A 19,034-nucleotide genomic window follows, 5' to 3' on the forward strand; every position below is an offset into this window, starting at 1 on the left:
CAGGTATTTTGTTATAATAAAAATAATAGATTAATTCTTTGCCGAAACTCGCTGACGTGAGAAGAAAATAATAATTATTATATAATAATAATTTCGTAATCTTTGTAAAGACATTTCTGTTATTCGTTTTCAACTTTCCGTTCAACTGCGTCTTTTCTGACAGTTTTGCCCATCTTAATCCAAATTCAGCGTCTTCTTACTGTTTTTCTTTCTAATTGTCTTTCAATAACACTCGCTTGTCTCTCTATTAGCTCCTGTTACACCCAGTCGAATTCGAACTGTACAAAAAGGGTAAAATGAAGAAACGCCTCCGGGTGGCTATGATCTATATTTGAGAAGCAATCGGGTGCGGTGGTAATTTTTTTTTTTATTCGATACTTTTTATCTGATACCGCTCGAACAATGACAAATACCGTGTGGTGCGCAGGTATAGCAGCACAAGTATTGATAGTAGTAGTAGTAGTAGTAGGAGTAGTAGTAGTAGTAGTAGTAGTAGTAGTGGTAGTAGTAGTGGTAGCAGCATGTATGTATGTATAATCGTCGTAACGGGTGAATGATAACGAGATTAATAAATTCAACTACAACGAAATAATTAGTGAGTACCTAACAAACAGCCGTATCGTATAATAACAGTTCACATTTAAGATTTATTGAGCTTCGAAGACGATTGATTCGATGCTGTTTCTTATTTGTTTTTTGTCCATCACTCCTTATTCGGTTTTCGTAGTTTTACGAATAGAAAACCCGATTACAAAGAATTTGGAGTAAAAAATGAAACCGCAGCAGCAGAACAACGAGAGAATTCTCCATTTTGTCATAGAAAACTGTAGGCAAAGGGTGAAGGCCCGCGAATTCGATTAGTTGCGAAGAAAATCACGTAGAATTCATACGGAAAAAAAATTAAAGTAGAATTAATCAAATGAAAAACAGCATTGATTCAAAGCGTTGTATAAATATATCGTGAGAATTTGGTAATTTAATATGTAGATTATACAATTATGATACATTTATTGCAGATGCTCGAGACCCTGTCACTTTGTTTTTCTTTCGTATTTACTTTTTTTTTCTTTGTATGTTTCAATTTAAATTTTTTTCCCGTTTTTTCAACTTTTTGGTTTTGTTTTACAGAGACGTCACCGCGTTCATAATGGTATCTTATCCTTCCTTCTCTTTAGAGTTTATATTCGTAACTTGCATGCACGCGTTCACCTTCTCTCTTTCTCTCTCCCTCTCTTTCCCTCGCCCTTTGCCGCTTTATTTATACCCAGCTGTCTCTTTCTCACGGTAAATCAAAGTACAGTATTACGTTAGGATAGTAATAGGCATAGTATGTCATGGATCAGTGCTGGTATTTTTTTCTTTCTCTTTTTTTCTTAAATACTTTATACAATACAACAACCTAGGTAGGTAAACGTTTTATTCTTTAATTTGTTCGTTTCATTAAAATCTTATATAATATTATATAAGATCATTTATTTAATAATTTATTGCTTATACGACAAATTCATTCACGTGTTTTTTCTTTTTACTCTGTATGGTTTTTTTGTGTTATCTCCTCTCTTTCTTTTTTCTCTCTCTTAAACCAGACAAATAACCGTCTTATACATATTATTATTAATATTTACACATTAAAAACGGTGAAACGTATATCGTACATATTGCGTTCAAATACTGTCTGGAAAATATAGCGCGGGAATACTATTTTATCGCTGCATTCGAACTTTCAAGCTTCTTCGTTGCAATATCGCGTAGAAAAAGATGTTGGGGAAAAAAACTGAGTAACACGATCGAAATTCCGTACGAAATATAATACAATATTGATAAGCTACTAAATCGATAATAACACGAGGAGGATGAAAAAATAATCTAACGAAAAATTGATGAAGGTCAACGACTGTACATAAATATATTTTTTTATTTTTTCGAAAGCAAATCATAAACTCACTTGTTGACGTACAACTCGTCGCAACGGAGAGAAAGGGTTCGTTAGGAGGTTCTTTCGACGAGGTGAATTGGCAAGAATAAAAAAGGATTAACCGCACCAGAAGATGAAACAAGAGATACTTAACGAACTTATAGGTCGACACAGATTCAGCCAAACGAAGTAAGGGTGGACTCCCCGCGTCGTAGAAAAAGGGCTCGGTAATTTTGAAAGACGTATAATTTTCTAAAGGCACGCGGAACCGAAAAATTGAAATTACGAGTGAGATAAAAAAAAAAGGTAGGAAAAACAGTCAAAGAAATTGGCGGGCACTTAATTAACGAAAAAAGAATAAATTAGGCAACGAATTTTTCGTCTTATTATTCTTCTTGTTATTAATATTACTATTTTCTTTCTTTTTCATTTTTTTTTTTTTTTTTCTTTCAACGTTAAACAAGAAAACGCTGCGCGTAACAACCCTTTGAGCAAAGATTACAGATCTGTGACTATATACAATGCATATATACGGTGCGTATACATACGTATATATATTGTTGCTGTACAGATAGTTAATAATTTCCTTCCTGCGGTGTGTAATAATTATATACGTGTACATTTACGCGCGTAACGATACGGTGTAAGTATTCAGTAGTACCTAGGTAATATGTACAGACACAGTTGTAATATTTATAAGTACATTCGTGATTTTCGAATAAAAATATATATGATGTATATAGAAATATGTTTAGATCGCCATGCAGAGATTTTCGAGGTTTACATAATTTCATTTGTTCATTCATTTCTGCTTCTTTTTTTGTTCATTTTCAGTTGTTTTTTTTTTTTTTGCCTGTTTGCTTGTCTTTTTTTTTTTTAGACTATTTAGTAACCTACCTTTGCATTTAATACGCAGCGAACGATGATAACTTTTCGTTCGCGCGGTTATAGAGAAATTGTGTGACAAATCATTCATGCGCGATACCGCAAATAATCACGACACAACTTATACGGTACTCAAGATTCTTGACGCACGTTTATTTTTTCACAGTGACGTCATTAATTGATTAATTTACTGATTGATTGATTGATTGACTGATTGATTGATTTATCTATGTATTAAACTTTATTTTTACGTCTTTGACTGTTAATCGCAGTAGGTAAGTATATGAGTGAAATTATAATAATGAATCGGCGAGATTCGAAAAAGATGTGCATGCAACATGTAAATGACGAATTGTCTCTTGCTCTCTCTCTCTCTCTCTCTCTCTCTCTCTTTCTCTCTCTCTCTCTCTCTCTCTCTCTCTCTCTCTCTCTCTCACACTAACTCTCACCTTCTCTTTTGCACACGGTTATGTGGTGATCGCGATCAAACGAAAATTCCATTCAAAACAGGTTGAAAACACCTTCGGAAACAAGGAGAAGTCAACAAAACTCATTTATTTTTTGTATTGTAGTTTCTAAAGTTAGGAAAAGAGAGAGAAACACAAAATTGAACAGTTTTCTCCAATTTTTTTTTCTCTATCTTTCTTCCCCTCTTCTCACGCACCATATAAACGATCACGACGTTGCGATATATAACGGAAAAATATCAGTTCGTGATCACTGGTGTCACTGCATAATTTCACTTTGGTTTCTTACGATACGTTTTAAAATAGGATCGAAAACGGAGGGACGGGGGTTCGACAGAAAAAAAGAAGAAAAGCGAAATGGGAAAATTTCAAAATGAATGTTGATTTAAAAAGTGATACAAACAAAAAATAAAAAAAAATCAAGACAAAACGAAACGGAAAAAAAAAATGTATACGCAATATACCTTTGCACCATTGAACGGTTCAGTTTGATTAAATAAAATTAACGACGTCTTCAGTCACAGGGCTCGGACCAATGGCTCCATTCCCGATAAGTCGCGTGATGATGATGCTGGGCACCCGAAATACCCGGGTGATGATGAAGCGGGACAATCATTTGGTGATGGTGGTGGTGATGGTGGTGATGCTGCTGTTGCTGCTGCTGCTGCTGCTGTTGAAGCTGGTGCTGAAGGTGCTGATGATGGTGCTGGTGATTATGTTGACCAAAGTTGTTCTGAGGACCCGGCGGTGGCGGAGAGTAGGTCTCACCCCCGACTCCGACGCCTACGTCAACAACGTCTACCTGGTGCTGTAGGGGCTGTACAACCGTCGACGATGAGGTAGGTGTCGGCTGGACTGAGGCTTGGACCTTCTTAGGGCGACCGACCGGGTTGGCGGCTCAGTCTCTGCTTCTTCTCGGCCTCCCAACTTTTCCTTTCCTCACCGGGGCGCCGCCGTTACCGCTGGCGCCTACCCCGGCCGATTTCACCATTTTGTGCCAATCCGTTTCGCACACCGGCGCTCCGGACAGACCGAGGCCGTATCTGAAACCATTCGCAAGCCGATTCCCTTTTTAAAACGGGACGAAAAACAGTCACGCGGACCGCAAGAGTAACCGGTGTGGTCAATGACAATATTTCACGGAACTTTCCGATGACTTTCCTTTACTTCAACCGGGCTTGTCAACTCAACTGTATCATTGTCACGCTTTTGCCATGTACGAAGTGTAACATACAAACATTTCGAAAAATTTTTTCTTCAAATAATTCATAGTCTCATTTCTTTCAAGTATTCTATTCTGTAACAAGAAACATTCGTGCACTCCGCCAATGCTGATAGAAACGACACGATGTCTGAGCGCGTGGACAGTTGGCGAACAACTTCCATTCATATTTGTCGTCAGCTTGGGTACTAACTGACAGCTTTCGATTATACGAAAGAAAATTCAATGTAGATTTTACATCTGTTGTGGTAAATATATGGACTGTGGTTTTTTGGAGTCAAATCTACATCAACTGTGGTAGATCCCACAGCAAGCAAGTAAGCATATCGTAATCCTTGTTATCGGTTTTGTAAATATTTCCAACAATTCCTGAATTTTTTTTACATAAAAATTTACCTCAATCGCCATGGACGTAGTCTCAAAGTCCACGCAATTCCAGATCAAATTTAAATCTTGACTCGCCACACCGCCAGACTCTTATTAATTCTATATGGTGATTCGATGGTGATCGTGATAATTTCCTGAATTTGCTTCAGAGCTATACAGACTGTTTGAATATACGCTTGATGCTTACCTGTCACCGGAGAAAAGCTGCGTTCCGCATTTACTGCAGGTGAAACATTTCTGGTGAAAGACCGCGCCGCCGGCTCTCATGACGTAGTCACTGGCCGGTATCGTTTGCGAACATCCGGCACAGGCCCCGGTGCTTCCGAAGAGTCTGAAACATTAACAAAGCAGAACGGCACGAGTTAATAAGATGTCCCACGTTCGTCCGGTATTACGTGCGAACCGTTTGGATTTTGGCGCCGATATTCACGAGTGATAAGTTATAGATAGCGAATCGAGTGTGCGATGGTTGTTCAGGATAATACCGATTATAAGGTTATCGTAATTTAAGCAATTCGAATGAGCTCGTTAGGAACAACTTTGACACTTGATTCTACGCTCGGTGGATAATGACAGCTGTAATTCCCCTAAATGATTCGTTACTTTGTTAGACGGAAAACAAGACTTGTACAGCAAGTCGTTAACCGAGCAGCCGTGCGTCTATGTGTGTGTGTTTGTGTGTCCACTAGTCAATGTGGTTATCAAGATCTGTTCCGAATGTGCTTGTACGTGTACGCAGTTTAATTGGCAGCTGGCCAAGTTATAACCCGAAGATCATTTTATTTGACTATATGACGGTTCACTGTGCAGAACCTCCTTCTCAACAACAATTATCATCCCCTGTAATTATGCATTTCGACCGTGCGTCAAGAAGCTGCCCGTTGAAAGGAATCCATCCCAGGAGTATTTAACAAACAAACAAAAAAAAATAAAAATAAATAAAAACGAACCAACTGCTTTTCAAAGTCAAGGCTGTAGCGTGCTTGGGAAGCACAAGTCTCGATAAGCTGTTCCTGTGCAGATTAATTCTTGACGAATCGAATTGTCTTGGAATCTTTTGAAAAATTAGATTAACGTTTGGTTTTCTATGTTGCGCCTGAAAATTGAGATACCATGTAACTTCGAAAGTTCGAAGCCAATCAATACACGGATTTTACCTCCGGTTTCCATACCACGGACTGTTATCATAATAATCGTTTGAGTAACAAGTTTTTTTTTCCGTCGCTAATATTCTCGGAATACGATATAACCAGCGTTGAGAAAATTTATAAGTCTAAAATAACGGACAACTTTTTGAAAAGTCTGGAGGGTTGGGGTGTGAAAATTTCATTCAAGAATTATATGATAACAAGATTTTCTCATCTCGCAGATTAACGAATTCGCTGAAACAATTTCATGGGATAAAATCTGAGCTGCAAGCGGGCACCTTTTGAAACGTGATAAAATCTGACTCCGTATAGAAACTAAGAAGGGTACACTTGGCTGGGTATAACCCGACTCGCGAGAATGAAGGCAAATCGCGAAAGGAAGTCTGTTGCCCGGTGGAGGAGGGTACAAGGCACGGGGGGTTGGGGATGACTAACTAAGAACTAACAACGCAGCCAGATTAAGCGAATAACTAAAACCAGTTCGCTACCATGCAGCGTCCCGGCTCGCGGACTAGACTATTTATACCTACAGCAGAAGCCAGGTAATGGGAGCGAGTAGGTATAAGGTATACATTATACGTATATACTCGTATACCACCGCCGCTGCACTTGTACAGAGTCAATAGACCCTGAAAGAGTTGGGTTTATCTTTTGGAGGTAAATTTCGAGACGCGCCCGAGATTCCACCTTATCGCCGTTTACTTTATTTTCAACCATTCTTACGTTTCATCTTATTTTCATCATACACACCTATACATATATACATGTTGTATACCGCGCGATGCAAATAGGACGTAAATTTTAACAGACCACCGTGAGGAAATTATTAAATTTCCGTTTCGCCCGTGGCGAATCTCAAATTTACGACTTGGAATGAAAGAAAGAAAAAAAAAAAAAAAGAAAAAAATATCTTTCCTACAAAAGGCTTACAATTAGTCCGATAAGATCTGCATAGTTATCGGTGTACGTTCAATCCTTTCAAAAGCTCAACTGCCACTTTAGATTTCCCACTATTTCCCCAACAGAAACGACAGCGCTGTGACTATACACGCTTGGATGTGTAAATTGAGAAAAAAAAGGTGGTTGATTCAAAATGAATGTTTGGTTATTACAACAATTTATACGTAGGACGAACAAAATGAAAAATACTTCCGTTGACGACATTATTATTGAACACAAATACGAGTATATACAGTCGACGAAATATTAAGTTGCACGACCTGATTCATATAGTTAACATAAAATCATTTTTTTAATCTAAATATCCTACTTTTTGACACAACAAATGTTTGATCAATGCATGATCATGTTCGGTTGGTTTAACAAAATCTCAGTTAACGGAACTGAATATTTAGTTGCAAAAATCACAGCAAGGTACAAGCAACTGGACGTTTAGTTTATATGAGTTTATTATTTCAATCATTAATTGAAACATCTTATTTGTTGACTGTAGTCTCATATCGTTTGAATAAACAAATGCTCAGGTTATAAACATACAATTGACACGTACATTTGAATCAAGAAAAGTATTTGCAGTTCGTCGAATTTTATTTGCCGACTTGGATCATCGAAACAACAACAAACCTACAAGATGTAGATTTGTTTAGACTTAATTTGTTTCTTTCGATAATCAAAAGTTCCTGATAAAAGTCACACTTGGTTCATTCAACTATACGTACTCAACGATGTATAAATTCGAACGGAATTAATAAGAATCACTTAGTTTACTAAATCACACATAGGGGTTGATTCCAGAGGATCAAATTTCGTTCCGTGGAATAACGAATTTTTTTACGACAAAAAAAAAAAAAAAATATTTCGTTAAAGCAATTACACGCATTCAACCGCAGGTAACCCTTTATTCAACCGGATCATTGAGTTGACGTAACTAAATATTTTTTGGAACTGTAAAATTTTCAATGAAATCAACCCGCATAATTCAAATAACTCCTTCGGTTGATTTGACCCGACAGAATTTAGTACGTTAACTACGGTATATTCAGTTTCCCAAAATAATGATCGAAGCAACAATTTTTCATCAAACTTGACCGAGACGATTGATTTAACGACTTTTATCTCTCCGTGACAGGTAAGCGTGCCGAAGAAGGCTGATTGCGAGTGTGTGTTTACCGAACATACCCCATATAAGCGAGTTCGCGTTTATACGGTGCGTATAGAGCGCGTATTATGTTATATACACCTATAACCCGAGGACGCGTGATAATTTATTTTATCAGGAATGTGAAAGGCACCATGCACACCGGGTAAAGGTTGCAACGGTTGATTGGATCCCCGATATCTTGTTATTAATTTAATTACTTTCCGACAGTTCCTATAATTAAATTCCCAATTTATCTATCCGCTGATCTACGGATCTATACGGTTTCGACGATTCCGATTATATCCACAAGTTTTCTACACCCGCCGCGCGTTGCTCGCGACGTTTAATTAACAACTCTCTTCATCCGATATCAAAATAACGGTAGTAAAAAATAACACTTACAACTTCAAGTTCTAACCGAGCTACGTCTACACCGTACACAAATATACGTAAATTTGTTCACACGCGTGTAACAAGTCATCCAGATTTAACTACGATTAATCCGAATATCATCCAAATTAGTTATCAAATACATCCAACGAACTCACTTTGGCCGCGTAACGCACGCAAATTAATCGCATCGCGCGTATGACTTGTATACATGCAAATTACACACTCGGGCCAAGATTTCGCCACAATTTATACAGAGTCGTGTTCCACTGCACGAGCAATACGTCGTTGCAGGTAGAACGTAACGTGTGTTCACAATCATTCGACGTAGGTATTCGGCCAATTCGAAATAATGGGCAACGGGGGGTCGGCGGGGGTGGAGTTTTCCTAAACGCAAGCGCAAGCTGGTCGAGAGAGGCCGCAAGGTGATTGGAGATATATCAACGTTTGTGTTTCGAGTTCAGGTATTTAATTAGAACGCGTTGATTGGATTACCAATTAACGCGGCGCGGCTTCAGACGTTCGTTGGTTATTAAGACCGGCGATGCGGTTCATTCTATTGACTGACTCGCGGGTTAATGGCTCTAATGACAAAACCATCCGATACATCAGTCTTAAACACGTTACATTACGTGTATCGATCGTTCACGTTGTATGTACGAACCGGTTTTTCGATCCGTCGACAAATATCATCACTCTGTATCCAATTGTCCTGGGTGTCTGTAAAGGAGAAATCGCCTCTCTGACGCTCTCGACATGCCGTAAAACACCTCTCAAATTCCACGTAATCGTACAAAACTGGTTTGCTCGTAATTTAAATTCATATTTTCTGAGAAATTAGAAATTAGCAGTTTGTTCCGAAAAATTTTTAGCAATCTAAAAATATCGAAATACATTCGTTGCAAGCAGTTAAATTTATCGAATCGTGCATTGTCACATTGTCCAGCTTCGCTTGTTTTCTCAACTCGCGTTGCGATCCTCGGTTGATACGGTGATGACAAATAAGATGAATCTTATTGTTAGAAGCCATGTTTTGCTGCAGACTCGAAGACAGCTATCCCGCTTAACGGGGATATGAAACGATATAGACGATATAATACGCGACAAACAACTTACGACTTTCGGTCTCCGGCTTTTTGCTCTTTTTCTCTCTCTCTCTCTCTCTCCCTCTCTCCCTCTCTATACCTTGCTTTCTCCGACACATTCGCTCTGCTGCTAATGAGGCAACCCTCTTCCCCCCGCTTGTCCCTCGCCGACAACTCAGCCCTCTTTAATTGTCTCAAGCGCAAATTGGCCGGCTTTAATTACGCTAATTATTTGGTTCGTTTGTTTGTTTCAAGACCGAGAACTTCGAACGGTTTGTATACGTATAAACCTTATATATTTATTGATTCACGTAGTACACGTATACACATTACATGTATATTATATGAAATGTGAACTGTTGTAACATTCGCGATATTTTGTCAATCCCAAATTACCGTACTCTGCGGACATAAATATATTCAAGCGTTAGTTAAAATTTCAACCGCCATGTTATTATTGAATAAATACATTGATATATACGCGCAAGTGTATAAATCTATGGATTGACAAAGCGAAGCAAAGAGTATGGACATGTTTTGCGTGTAATACGTGTATAATACGATGTAGAGCGACTGGGTTTGTACACATACTTAAGCAAGACGGGATCGCCGAACAACAATAGAAAACTGTTATACCTGAGTTTTTATCAGTGAAAGGCCATCGCCTGGGCGAACAATGCAGTGGTTATTACCAATCAATTGACGAGCCTATCAAAATTTTGAGCGAAGTCTAAGTGGGCACAGATAATCAGAATCACCCTTTACGCAACCAATTCGCTTCGATAAACATATAGATGTATACGTAAGGTATATGTATATGTAATACCTAAGCCCCGTGGATGTAAATTACAGCTACACGTGGATGTAATACAACCGACCAGAATTTCAGATTAAATTCCTCTAACCAGGTGCAACTTGAAACAAACTTTGGCGAGAGGAGAGAAAAAAAATTTGTCCGTATATACGGTCTTTTATACCCACACATCAGCAGTGTCAGAAACGATGATAACCCGGCGTTTTAATAAATCTAGATTAAAAAATTGAGGAAAAAAAGTTTTGATTAGAAAGGGGTACGGGATTGTTTGTTTTTCATTAAAACCGGCTTGTTTGTCGATGATAATAAACCAAGTTCATATATATCGAAGACTCGAGGCGAGCTGAGGGAGTGAATTAAAAAAAGGGTACAGCTATGTAGAAACGGCGACTAGATAATAAGATGGGCTGGGGAAAAAAACGGATCGGCTAACAATATAAGGTAGAAATTTATACGTGAGAAACGATACGTCTATACGTATACAGGCATACATAACGATTGAATTGAATCCGAGTAGTTTGATAATGAGCCCTATTACCTATAGGCTTTCCTTTACACTTTTTCTGTCCCCGATCTACCCTTCTCTAATATATACCTAATCGATACAAAGACCATAAAAGCAATGAAAACAACAAAACGAAATAAGGAAAAAGGTAAGAAAAGAAAAGAAAGTAAAGGTAAAAAGGAACAAAATTACCCACCTTTTCCAATAACCATTTAATTCAGTCAATCAAAATTCCTATTAGCTAGCTAGTGCAATTTGGTCGGACGTACAGAACTCCTACCTATATATTAGAACTTGGTTGAGATATTATCCTGCACTCTAGCGATGGCTTCAACCGAGCTTAGAACACACTATTTGACAAACAATGTACTTGCACTTGGACACGTAACCAAAAATGCGAAAGACACACTCTCTCACTTCGACGTTGTCGTCTGAAATGGCTGTAAGTCTGTTTCATCCTACAATTGCGATATGGAACGAAAAAAGAAGAAAGAAAAAATGACGAGGTTCTAATAACGCGAAAACAAGAGATCCGTCTGTGAATCCTGCGATAAGAATCGCTATAAATTCACGGTGTAATTAACTTTCAAGAATTTCGACCGAAGACTGTAACTGTGTTTCGATAACTCGTGTGCAAGTCTGAGAAATTTATGAAATTTTTGCCCACGATAAGAGTCAAAAACAGGAAAACTTTGGCAACGTGATATTTCGTTTGAAATTTTCCCCCCAATCTGTCCGTCCATTAAATTTCTCCGTCGATTCGCTTCTTTTACAAACGATTGTAAAATGTTCGTTCCCGCGGTCGGCTCGCAGCCAACGCTAGCCGAGCCTGATTGGTCTAGTCTTGGACTCATTTTAATGTAATTAACGTTTTGATTGCATGCTTTGTCTCCCCGGCAGTCCCTCTGCCTCGCGAGGCTCTTGGGGGGCGGAGGGGGATCCATCGATCAGTTTCGCTTACGTGTACAGGCCGCCGCGCATGTGTGCCTATATCCGCAGCCCCGGTAAAACTCGGAGGTTGACGGTTGGCTAGGTGGTGCAGGGTACGGGTATACACCTAAACCGAAAGAAGCGGCTAATTTGAATTGGCTAATTAAGTTAAATTGGAACTCGACGCTCAATAGTACTATACATGTGTACACATTATACGTGCATGTATGGACACGTATACCGTATACCTACGACGTATATATTCGTAGCTATGTGATATTACACCTATAGATAACCCATGTGTTTAGTTATGTATACCCATATAACATGCGTACAGCGCCGAGGTATGAGTGTAAATATATTACACGCATATACTGTAACATATTGTGAAATGTTATTGCAAAGTGAGTGGCAGGCAATGGTACGAGCTTGACAGGTAAATTAAAGCATTTAAGAGCTGGTGGGTATATATAAATATATATATGTAAGATGTCTGTAGTTCGTAATCTCAATAGAAACGAGTATCCGTACACAATATCTTACATACCTATATATTTCTAAAACGCCCGGCTGACGACTTTATTATTTTTCTCTTTATAAACTTCGTTTCAATTTTGTTAAATCAAGGAACAAATGACGTTATTTTTTCTCGGTAAGCTATATTTTTTACATCGTCTATTCACTGTATGTTCAATACGTTTAGGGCACAACCGTACGAGATAGTGGAAAAATTTCAGCTGTATATGTTTGGCACGTATCGGTTGACTTTCAGACGATTCGAATTTTCTCAATAATGATAAGCATGGAGAGCTAGTACCAGATTTATCGTATCTGGCGAATAGAAACAATGAAATTTTCTCAATAGCCATTGACAAACTAACAGCAATGAATACAATCCCATCGAATACATCGTAACAATTAGAACTGTTCGGTTATCCAGAGTCTTCTTTTTATAATCTAATCACTTTCTGTACACGCATCATTATCGAATGCTGATATTAAAAACATACAATGCAATAATTAAATTAACGATAACTCGCGCCGATCAAAGTAGCTGCCTTTATAATCGCAGCTGAATCTTGTGAAATTACACAGTTTTTCACTATTGTGAGAAAAATCAGGTGTTTTCAATATATATATATATATATATTCTTTGAACGAGGTCGAGGTCGAGGTAATAAAAAGAGGTCTTTTCACTGTACTTTCGTTCAGTAATTGATTGATTACAGTTTTCAAAGTATTAATCTGGAAGATTAGCGGTAAGGTAGAACTTTCTGCAGTTGAAGTCTTTACAATTTCTTGAGATGAATTCAATGTGTATATATAACAATACTCGCATATACCTATAGGAGAGGATAAATAAAGTTCGTGAGCTATTATCGAGGCGCTAGGCGGTCTAATCTCAAGAGTCGAGGCTGACAATGAGAGGGACCGAGACCGAGGTGTCTGGTTCACGGGCATCGTTTAATGGAAAGTCATAATACGATGCGATTAATTACCCGCCACGGTTAATCAATCAAATTTGATACACTTGTAATTAACGAACGCCTCCTTCCAGTCGGTTAGTTGAAGAAAGAGAAAAAGAAAGAAGTAAACAAAAAAGAACCAAATCCGTAACTATAGACGTTTACACACACGCGGATACGTACGCTTAAGCATTGATAAACGCTCGCCCGCGGTCCATGCATGCGATGCGTATTCATGTAAACATACATATATACATACATAACACATTACACACACGCTTGCTCCTGCAACCCCATGAAAAGAAAAGGAGCAGAAATGCGCCCCATGTCTAAGTGGCCGCAACAGATGGCCAGGTAGTTGATACTTCGCGCAACAGCTGATTTAAATAATTACTTATTAATTATTTTCTTGTAATTATTACAGCTTGCCGAGCCACACAAAGACCGCGAAGCCTCGCCTCTTTCAATACGCTCGTATTATACATTACGGCATTACAATATCATACCCTCGCACTTATACAACGATACGACCTCTTTTCAATATTTTCCTGCTTAATTACTTTTCTTCCCTCGACTTTTCCCGTTTCCCTTTCGTCAAAATTTATTCCATCATTTATATTTCTCCACACCGCGTTGCAGTGGCGATCCGTTTACGTCGCGTGTGTATGCCCAATAAAGACCCTTTCCTTTGCCGAAAAGAAATGGCTAAAACTCCGGGACTGAGCCAAGGCGCGAGTCGCACGCAAAGACGAATCAACGCCTGTTACATTAGGTATCGTGTAAGTGGTCAATTTACAGTAACACATTTTTTCGCGAACCGATCGTTTTACCATCCATTTTCGGTACACCGTGATTCTCTTATTACGTATACATGCTGCAAAACTTTTCAAACCCTGCGCACGATATTTAAAGCGTGAATTCGTTACGAGTATTCAAGATTTGCCGTCGAGCTTGCATTGCAGTCTGAAAAGTATGACCTACCTAAATAATAAGGAAATACGAAGGGAAAATCCAGAGAATCGTAGTTTTGCAGAATTCCGTGTCTGTCTGTATGAATACATTCACGTACACATACACGCGATTTGCATTGTCGCTGCATGTATCGCGCAAATTCAACGATATTTAAGTATATACACGGATTACGCACAACTCTGGGTCGCAAATTCGCAATTTTACGCGTTCGTATTATATTTTATGCACATCTGCATGCACGCACACCGGTACTTATTATCGTATGAATAAAAGTGAGAAAGTGAGCTTCAGACGTTCTATTCGTGCGATTTTACACCACCGAGTGAACACAGACTTCCTTGCGTTTAACCGCGTATGATGTAAAAAGTTCAGGGGGCGCATAATTTTGTTAATACGTAGAAAACGTGAACGCTGACGTATGTAGATTAGAACGAAGCTTTAAAATCGGACAATTAACTTCTAGTCACTTACGCAGAGTAAGTGTACAAGTTGATTGTACAATTTTGCAATCTCTGCCACAAATCGTAAGAAATGTAAGTAGCTAATTAGTGTGGTTAAGTTTGAGCAATAATTTTCAAAAGAATCGTAACACGTCTCATCTTAATCTTAATGTAGCATGGATCATCGAATCCGTGATATAAAAACTCGCGCCAAAAGTACAGACAATTTTTTTGCCTTCTACAATTGCGACGATTTTTTTCCCCCTCTTCTTCTTCTTCTCATCGGCAATTTAGCTACACTTTCAACGTTGTCGAATAATAATATAGAAAAAGATCTCTTCCGAGTGACGCACCCTGCAGAGTGCATGGCAATAGTTAGATGTTCCGGGTATATAACGATAAAGTATAAAACTTGTTATTGTTACTGCTGAACCATTTAAAAGTTTAGTCGCTAGGTATATGGACGCCGGTAACGGATACGACGCGACGAGGATGAAGGAAAAGCGTTATGGCGTTCGTACAAATTTTGCATACCTACATACATACGCTAAACTACACCTATACATTCACGTATACACCCATACGTATCTATACATGTATATCAAGTACGATGATAAAAACCAACCACGTTGCATGTACGAATACCTAACCATTACACAACATACACCAATACACATCCGCGTGGTTTTACCGTGTAAAAATTATTAAGTCCATAAAGACGGACAGATTTTCTTTTCAGAATTATACCTTACATTATGATACGTATATACGCGGTTCCAGGCTCGCGCAAGTGCTGCCAGTAATCGTTTCCAGAGAAATAAAGAGGGGGATTTTTCACAGTTTAGAAAATCTCCTTGGTTTGCGCGGATTTTGCACAGCTGCAGAAATGCAACCTTTGTAGGTACAGTCGGGAATTGGCCTGCGAAATTTAACGAAAACGTTATACGAGGCGGTCGTTGGGCTGTGTTATATGTGCCGCGAATCGTGAAAATAAATTCAAAATTTTCACGGAATTGGTAGGTACGTGTGTTATATATATATATATATATATATATATATATACACACACACACACACAATGTATTTGTGTATGCGTGTGTATAGGCATACCTGTGTAGATACACCGAACGAAACCGGACCAAATTCTGTATTACATGTATCAGAATTTCTGTGTGTAACTTATTTCACACGTGCATACGTATGCCTAGGTATACGTGAAATGGTAAACGCATGTAGACACGTATATATATGTATACTGCACGATATATTTCTGAATTTACATTCCAATTTTCGAACCCATCCCGCCCTCCGTGTCGCCCCTCTCGCTCTTACCGCTGTGAAACCGCCGTTTTCACACACCGGCATTTTTCACCCCTATCTGTCGGACGCACTCCCTTCCCTCACCACCCTTTCGAACCCCGCAGGACGCGCGGCGTGCGCTATCTTCGTCACACTCAACCGTCGACGACTCACCCCAGCTTCCCGCTAATGAGGAGACGCGTGCCTCAGCCGTGATAAGGGTATTCTATCCTCCCCTCTTTCTCTATCCAGCATACATTACAGGCATGTACGGCTACGAGGATTGGCATTATATCTCTATCGTCATGTTTTGTCTTTCAGTTTCCTCTTCCGATAATCATGATGAAACAGAAATGAAAATTTCCATCCTCGATTTTCTCTCATTAGGTGTCGTTAGGATTCGAATAAAAAACAAAATAAATAGATGAAAAAAAAAATGTCGCAGATTCTCTGCTGGTATCAGCAGCGAGTTACTCATCGATTTTTCTTGTTCATGCTGCAAGAATCGAAGAAGGTTAATGAAATTTGTGAAAAATTTAGACTCCGTCGATTCACGATTCGAAGAGAAATGTCCGAATGCACTCGTGCATGGAATCTGGGACAGCTGTATGAGGATCGTAATGCGATGATATTATGGAATTGTGGTATAAGAGTTTCAGGCGGCGACCGCCATTTCAGTCTGGGTACAGTCAGACACACACATGCACGCAAACACACGCACGCATACTATTATCTTGCAGCGGGGGGGTGGAAGATAAAGGAAGGTCGTTAGCCTCGTTGCTCGGGGGTTGGCTAAGGGCCGAAGGTTGTTACTACACTTCCCTCCGAGCATACGTACAAACACATGTTCAGGCGCGTGCTGCACGCTGTCGTTCGGCTGCAAGGAGGTTGCGAACCGTCTCCTTCACCACGAGCAGCTCTGAATTCAACTTCCATTCAAATGTTGATCAAGTGAATATAATGCGGTATTGAACGGAAAAAGAAAGGAGCGTTTAACCTGCGCTCCAAGACGATAAGAAATATAATCGTCAAAGTGTTTGTGTCAAGTTTTTGAAAAACCGACTCTAGTCGCGGTCGCGAAATGATTGTTTTAATTTTCTGTGATAAGAGAAAAAAATAAATAAATAAAATATGTACAAGAAATGAAGAAACAAATGTACACAAGAATTTATCCAATATAAATAACGACGGTCATCGAACGGGGAAAGCTTTCGTCGATATTGTCGAATAACTTGTTATTATACTTTTTTTGTGCTTGTAATAATCAAAGTTATCATTATGATACATTAAACCTACGTGTGCATGACATGCTGCAAGGCGTACAAGAAATGAATATTCGTAAATTTGTCCACAGCTCTTTTTTGCACTTTCATCCCTCAACCTGCTCTTCTCTTCTCCTCTCCTCTCCTCTCCTCTATCCCTTCTCTATCGCTATTTCTCTTTTTCTCTCCCCACGTGGCGTCTCCGTGTGCGTGCGACCAGCAACCCCATTAAAAGTAACCATCCACGTAACGACCTGTTCCCTCGGTAATAGCGTACAATCAGACGCATTTTCCACTCTCTCCAAGTGTGTTTTTTTCCCCCGTTCCTCCCCCCCCCCCCCCCCCTCCCACGTCGTTTTTTTCATTCCTTCCCCATTTCAAGCCCGCATATCTTCCTCAGTTTTCCGCACCGCCTCCCCCATCATCGCCCCTCACCTTCCCCCCAACGTTCACGCTAAATGACGCTCTCCTCCGTACCCCCCCGACTTTACACACGACGTCTGTACGCCCGCCTATTTTCACGTACCTAGGTACGTAAACGCAGCATCGTTTTATCCCGACGAGCTGTCACCTCCGCAATGCCTTTACGCGGCGTTAAATGACGGGTAGAAATTCGATGCTAAACGGTATTATACAAGATCTTTCAAATTCGAGTCTCAACCCAAACGCGTTCAGTCATTTTTACCTCAAAGTTGACTTCCTAAAAACCCGTAACATGAGCAATAGAAAAATGAGTCCTTTTTGTCTTCGTACAGATGAATATGTAAATATATACTAAAACGAGAAATAACAACCCACAGGATAAATTATTAGAATAATTGAAAAAGTAAATTATGACTCGAACATACCGAATTTCTTTTTTCCCTCGACTTTGTATGACATTAGATTCAAGTAAATAACCTGCGAAGAAGACGCTGAATTACAAAAATTACGATTGTAAGTACACCACGGATTTCATCTCTAGATTCGTAAGAAATAAGAAAGAAATAAAATAAACAACGACGACATTAAACTGTAGTAAAAGCCGTAGAACATCGCTGTGATTTAAAAAAAATACAAAACAAAAATAAAATAAAACAGGCACTCAAATAACTGCAACCTTTGTAAAAACTTTGAAAAAAAAAAACTTTTCGCCCGAAAAATCAAATTTTTCAGGATGATACATGCGTGTAGAGACGACACATCCATACAATACCGCACGGTGTAGTAGGTATACGCACGTACAATACGCATACGTACACAAAAATAAAACAAAAGTCCTAGGTATACAATACCTATGCAGTATATACACATATATATACGTATATATACATACACATTATACGTGTTATACCGGCGGGGAGCGCGGGAAACGACGGAGCACCGTGAAAATTGCGATTTTTTTTCTGAGATCATTATAAAATACATAATAATCCTCTCCCTCCCCCTCCCCCTCCCCCTCCTCCTCCTCACCTCTCTTTCTCTCCTCCCCATCCCTCCGACACCTCAGCCGCGCACCCTCTTCGCTCTGTACCAAGCAAGTTATGCCGAACGAAAACCGCCTGCCCGTCACCTCTGTGCAGCCATAAGCAACGATATGCCCCCCCCCGCCCCAGCCCTTTCGTCCCTACTTCGTCCTCCTTCCTCAGCATCCCTACTGCAGGCTTGACGACACGGTGGTGATGGTAGGTACAGAACTGAGCTGCCGCGTCTCGTTAAAACTTTCTAGCGACGCGTATTCTTAATAGTCTGCGCGCGGACACGCCG

General features: G+C 39.4%; 1 protein-coding gene across 1 annotated transcript in view; it reads right to left on the reverse strand.

The window, feature by feature from the left end:
• Positions 1-235: 235 nt before the first annotated feature.
• LOC124211407 (LIM domain transcription factor LMO4.1) overlaps positions 236-19,034 on the reverse strand; it is a 34,380-nt gene continuing 15,581 nt past the window's right edge. The window contains exons 3-4 of the mRNA XM_046610450.2: positions 5,064-5,207; positions 236-4,310 (exon numbers count right to left, since the gene is read on the reverse strand). Of these exons, the coding sequence (XP_046466406.1) occupies positions 4,166-4,310; positions 5,064-5,207 (289 nt within the window). The 3' untranslated portion in view covers positions 236-4,165. The remainder of the gene's footprint in view (positions 4,311-5,063; positions 5,208-19,034) is intronic.

The sequence above is a fragment of the Neodiprion pinetum genome, chromosome 2 (genome assembly GCF_021155775.2).
Source record: "Neodiprion pinetum isolate iyNeoPine1 chromosome 2, iyNeoPine1.2, whole genome shotgun sequence".
NCBI lineage: Eukaryota > Metazoa > Arthropoda > Insecta > Hymenoptera > Diprionidae > Neodiprion > Neodiprion pinetum.